The following is a 6,000-nucleotide window of genomic DNA, read 5'->3' on the forward strand; positions in this document are numbered from 1 at the left end:
AATACATATTTTGTTATGTGCAAATGCCTTTAGATACCTAAGGTATTAGGTCCATAAACTACCATATAGCATAAATGTTGTGCTCTCTCTTCACAGTCTCGCCCCAGGCGACCACCAAGACAGAGCAGCAGTACAGAATTGGAGGCACAAAGGTGAGGCCTGCTTTCAGCCGAGCTCTCTTTGCTGTTCTCAGCTCTGCTTGCCACATCCTGTGGGTGTTTCAAGGCTGGCCCAGCAGGTGGATCTGAATCTGCTGGAAAATGATCCTACACAAGCCTCACTGCAATGAGTCAGGTTCGGCGACAGGGGGGAAACCATGCTCAGTTAAACCTCTTGGGCTACAGTGCTGTACACCCTTAAATCTGAGAATAAGTCTCACTGAGCTCAGAGGAAGTTTCCTAGTTCTGAGTAAACCCATAGGGTTGGGAGGATTATCTCTAAGGGAAACCATCACTGCTCTTGGGGGTGTCATTGTGCTCCAGAGTTCCACAGAGGTTTAAACAAATAATTTCCAAAATAATTAAAAAACAATCAGACCAGTGGTTTTACTCATCTGCTCTTCCAAAAACACTCAGGGATAAGGGATTTGTTGTGTCTTGTTAAATGATTAAAAATAACCACAATCCAGAAACAGCTGCCATTATCTTTTTGTGGTAAAAACAGAAGCGTCTGCTGGCACCTTGAGGACAAACTGTTCTACTGTGTAGTTATTTTGTCTTCTAGGTTTATTATTTTCAAATCTGAAATAATAATTTAAACAGCCAAACAGCATATCCCCCCTGAATCGCGCTTCTGAGGAGAAATTTATGTACCAGTATTTATTTATAAACCTCATTTTTTGAAAAAAAGAAGAAGTAAACTGTGGCATATTCTCGAAACAAAATTTAAAAAATCCTTCCAGTGGAGCCCAGTGCTATCAAACTGTTGCTCTTTTGCCAGTAGGATTAAATCACATACTAGTAAATTCAAATTGTGCAGTTAAAGTAGATTTGGTTCCCTGTAACTTCGGTTCTTGTAGTGAGTGAACCGCCAGAAGGCCCTTGGCGTTGGACCTCAGTATCTGCGCTGAATGCTGGAGGTGGAGACGCTCCTTCAGGTATACTGGACAGAGGCTGTTTAGGGCATAGCTGCCAAGTTTTCCCTTTTCTCGCGAGGAAGCCTATTCAGCATAAGGGAAAATCCCTTAAAAAAGGGGATAACTTGGCAGCTATGGTTTAGGGCTATAAAGGTCAGCACTGACACTTTGAATTGTGCCCGGAAACGTACTGGGAGCCAATGTAGGTCTTTCAAGATCGGTGTTATGTGGTCTCGGCGGCCACTCCCAGTCACCAGTCTAGCTGCTGCATTCTGGATTAGTTGTAGTTTCCGGGTCACCTTCAAAGGTAGCCCCACGTGGAGCACATTGCAGTAGTCCAGGGGTCAGCAACCTTTTTCAGCCATGGGCCGGTCCACCATCCCTCAGACCATGTGGTGGGCTGGACTATATTTTGAAAAAAATAATGAACAAATTCCTATGCCCCACAAATAACCCAGAGATGCATTTTAAATAAAAGGACACATTCTAATCATGTAAAAATACACTGATTCGCAGACAGTCCGCAGGCTGGATTGAGAAGGCGATTGGGCTGCATCCGGCCCCCAGGCCTTAGGTTGCCCACCCCTGCCGGAGTCCAAGCAGGAGAGAACCAGAACATGCACTGTTTCCTGCCATCTGAGAGCACAGAAAAGCGTTGGAAGGAGAAGAGTAGTAGCACCATCTCTGCAGATTTCCTTAGCACTATTCTCTCTCTCTCTTTTTTAAGGAGAGGCATGTATTTAATGTGCATAGTGACATATTGAATGGACAGAATATATCTGCCCTCTTCAAAGTGTGGAAAGGTGCCAGGAGCTGCCTATGTAGAAATGCCTCTTTTTAAAAAAACCACAGCAATGCAAGAGACAGCAGGAACTGCGTCCCATTAATAGGCGGAGCCCTGATTAATTCCAGAGTGGGTGTGATTAACTTGCAGATAGACAATTGAAGTAAAATTTAAGCTGGTTCCTATGAACCCAGAGAAATGGATCCTGACCCAGGGAGAGCCCAAGGATCCAGGCAAACAGACGAATTTAAGCGTCTCCTGCCCACCAAATAACAGAGACCAAACCAGGACGTACGAAGCAAGGCACTTTTATTTCGCTGTTGCAACAGGGTCCTTCCTCTCACGCAGGAGAACAAGGAAGGGACCCCAAACAGAGGTGTCTTGCCCTTAAAAAGAAATTTGAAATTGGTTTCAGCCCACCCCCCAGAAGCATCATCCATATGTCACAGAAGGGGTGTAGCCCAAGACCGCTCTCCCTAGATTCATCATAGGTACATCATGAACGGGGAGGTCTGGTGGCAGTAATCTGAGCATCCTGGACCCTGCCCCCTGCCCCCCAAACCTAATCAACAAAAGAGAGAGATATTTACATTTCCCTGTTTCCCAGCCAAGTTAATCACACCCTTTTGTCTGGCACTCAGGTATCAGGATGCCAGGGTTATCACTTTAATTCCTGAGACAATGAGAAGGTTCCCCCCACCCCCCTTCTTCCTTGCAGAGGAACGCCAGGTCTGAGAGAGTCAAAATGGTGTCAGTCAGGCCTGTTTTCCTGTGCTGCTTCAGACATGTTTCTGTACATTCATGTACATGTTTTATGAACAATTATTATATATATATATATATGACCTCAAAATTCTTATAACACACCACTGGTGAAGAATTAGCACTACAACAAGGCAGAGCGCAAAGTGGGGCATTGCCTTTCTATAGTGAGATGGCCCCTCCCACAGGATCATATCTGCAATGAATTCCAACTGTGGCTTCTCTCGAATTCTTTAGCAAACAGGACAGTGTCGTACGAGCTGCACAGCCCCTCCTGTAAAGATACATGAGCCCTGCCCTGTGGCTACCCAACCCGAGTTTTGTTTTCGTGAAGTCCCTGTGAGTTTTGCTCCACAGGCGTTTTGCAGAGAGCATGGATGGGGGGAGAGGGTAACAGAGTAGGCCCAAACAAGCTTTTACAGGTCACCTACACCCAAAATAAATTTGGAAGCTGTTTTTTGGTGCAGCACAACTGTCGTGCGGGTAATGTGTTAATTAGCAGTGTCTAGCTCAAGCGCTGCCCAGGGCTAGTCTGTAAACGATCACAACAACGCAGATCCACCTACCAACCTACTGCCTTTCACATGGGAGAGGGGCAACTGAACATAGCCAGGTTCAAAACAAGGATGAATTGCCTTTCCCGGCTTTCTTCATAAACCACAGCAATCAAAATCTTGCTGAGCGGGGCCAGAAACAATACAAGGAGGGGCAAATAAGGCCGGTTCCCTTGGCCGTTGTGTTGCGTGAACATGCTCACCTCCCATGTCGCTTTACATGGACCTTTTTGAAGGTCATTGTTTTCATGTAGTGCAGGGGTAGGCAACCTAAGGCCTGGGGGCTGGATGCGGCCCAATCGCCTTCTCAATCTGGCCTGCAGACGGTCTGGAAATCAGCGTGTTTTTACATGAGTAGAATGTGTCCTTTGATTTAAAATGCATCTCTGGGTTATTTGTGGGGCCTGCCTGGTGTTTTTAGATGTGTAGAATGTGTGCTTTTATTTAAAATGCACCTCTGGGTTATTTGTGGGGCATAGGCATTCGTTCATTCCCCCCCCCCCGGCAAAAAATAATAATAGTCCGGCCCGCCACACGGTCTGAGGGACGGTGGACTGGCCCACGGCTGAAAAAGGTTGCTGACCCCTGATGTACCGTATAGCAGGCATGTCCAACAGGTAGATCGTGATCTACCAGTAGATCACTGGATGTCTGCAGTAGATCACTGGTAGGTCATTGGCTCCCCCCAAAGAAGCTGAACAACTGTGGCTACCCTTAAAAAATCTCAATATTTTACCTCCTCCCTGAAAAAACTCAACAACTTTGACTTGAACCCCCCCCCAAAAAAAATTGGTCTTCCTCCTCCCTAAAAAAAGTTCAACAACTTTGACCTGAACCCCCCAAAAAGGGGTAGATCACTGCCAGTTTTTAACTCTGTGAGTAGATCGCAGTCTCTTGGGAGTTGCCGTATAGCATTTTATTCCTGATCCCATTTCACATGTGAAACATATATTCTTCTAGGGAAGTTTCCAACTCTTCCAGCTCAAGCTCGCTGGATTGTTCTTTGGAGCCTGGAGAAGAAACTGAAAATCTGCACCCGGGGTTCCTGGATCCAGGTGGGATTGATCTCTTAGGTGAAATCTTTGAGACTCTAAACTTGCTGGAGCCAAACCAAGGCCAGCGGCCACTCTATGGGACGCGGAGCCTGGACTTCTGCAACCTAGAAGAGAGGAACTTCTATACTAAGGTAAGCCCTCCTAGTTTGGCTCCCTGTGCACCTGTCGAAGAGGCCAAGCATGGAAAGCAGCAAACCCCAACTCAGTCTCTTTGTCTGTTGTAGCTGAGGCCCAGCAGGAACACACTTCATGAGCCCCTGTCTGAGGAAAAGGATGATGATGATGATGATGATGATGATGATGATGATGATGACTCACTGTCCGAGGGCACCCTGCTCTCAGCCTCTCTGGATCAGGAGCATGTGCAGAGTGCTCTGCTAGTGTCCACCAGAGCAGCAGAAAATAGCTGCGAGAAGTGGGACCGTGACACCGCTGAACCCGAAGAGATTCCTTGCCCTGAGAAGTCAGCAGTTCCATCGCAAGGGGAGACAGCAGTTGTTACCGGTGGCTATGAGCTGCCAGAAGTGGCATGGACCCGGAATATAGACCACGAGAGTTCCAGCGCAAATGAAAATAGAGCTGAAAGCTGCACTGAGGTGGCGTCCGGACAGGAGTCTAGGACTGACCAGATGCTCAAACTCGCTCCAGCCATTGCCGCCGCAAAGGCAGAGCCACCAGCAACCAATTGCTCCGCCATCCAGTCACCTGTGGCATTGTCCCAAAGAGAAGGGAATGTGGACACTGACTTCAAGACCAAGCACAGCATGCCAGCCCTTGGGGTGGTCACTAGACCACCATACTCCTTGACTTCCCGGCCCTTGGCCAAAGTGTCAGAACTGAAGAAAAGATTCGAGGCCTAGAAATGCTGAAAGTGAGGAGTCTGTAGCCTTGGAAGAGGAAAACCTGTCTGTTTTTTTTTTACTTCCAGGGTGAAGTAGTAGCTTCTGTGGCTGCAGGCTACACCAGAGGCCTCTCCCCTGGTGCCACAAAGCAGCTCTGGGCTTTGAAAAGCACTGGGGGAACCCCCCCCCCATCGCTCTGGGCATCAATAGTGATTGCTAGAAGCAGAAGTGGGTTCTACTCCTAGTCCCAGTGGATAGGACCTGCTTGCTGCCTGACTTGCAAGCTGCCCCCTGCTCACTACTAGGAGACAGCAGTGCTTTTTCTGGGGGGACACAGGGGTACGCATACCCCTAAACATTTTGTGACTCTAAGCAAAATAAAAAAAATCCTTCAGTAGCACCTTAAAAACCAACTAAGCTTTTATTTTGGTATGAGCTTTCGTGTGCATGCACACTTCTTCAGATACACTTGAAACAGAAGAGTCAGACCCAGAGGGTGGTGGGGGTGGGTGGGAATGGGTGATGGGCTGATAGGAGTGGTAAACCTGTTGATGGCTGTTAACGACTGCTGATGACTGCAATTGGTCTTGCGGGGGGGGGGAATCAAGGGCTGAGGCGCTAAAGAATGCTTGATCATGCATAATGAGATAAGAATCCTATGTCTTTGTTCATCCCAGGTGGCTCCATGGTTTTAAGCAACTTCTCTTTCCAGTCTGTTTCTGAATTTTTTCTGTAATAAAACAGCTGCTTTGATATCTTGTATAGAATGTCCTGGGAGATTGAAGTGTTCTCCTACTGGTTTCTCTGTCTTGTGGTTCCTGATGTCAGATTTACGTCCATTTATCCTTTGGCGTAGGGTTTGGCCTGTTTGTCCAATATAGAGAGCTGAAGGGCACTGTTGGCATTTGATGGCATACACAATGTTATA

At 47.2% G+C, this 6,000-nt stretch overlaps 1 protein-coding gene across 2 annotated transcripts in view; it reads left to right on the forward strand.

Moving 5' to 3' along the window:
- DENND1C (DENN domain containing 1C) overlaps positions 1-5,562 on the forward strand; it is a 50,527-nt gene extending 44,965 nt beyond the window's left edge. For both annotated transcript variants that reach the window (XM_060268703.1, XM_060268702.1), the window contains 3 exons: positions 97-152; positions 4,136-4,361; positions 4,455-5,562. In XM_060268703.1, coding sequence (XP_060124686.1) covers positions 97-152; positions 4,136-4,361; positions 4,455-5,090 — 918 coding nt within the window. In that variant the 3' untranslated portion in view covers positions 5,091-5,562. The remainder of the gene's footprint in view (positions 1-96; positions 153-4,135; positions 4,362-4,454) is intronic.
- The last annotated feature ends 438 nt before the right edge of the window (positions 5,563-6,000 follow it).

Source organism: Zootoca vivipara, chromosome 16 (assembly GCF_963506605.1).
Source record: "Zootoca vivipara chromosome 16, rZooViv1.1, whole genome shotgun sequence".
In the NCBI taxonomy this organism is placed as follows: Eukaryota; Metazoa; Chordata; class Lepidosauria; order Squamata; family Lacertidae; genus Zootoca; species Zootoca vivipara.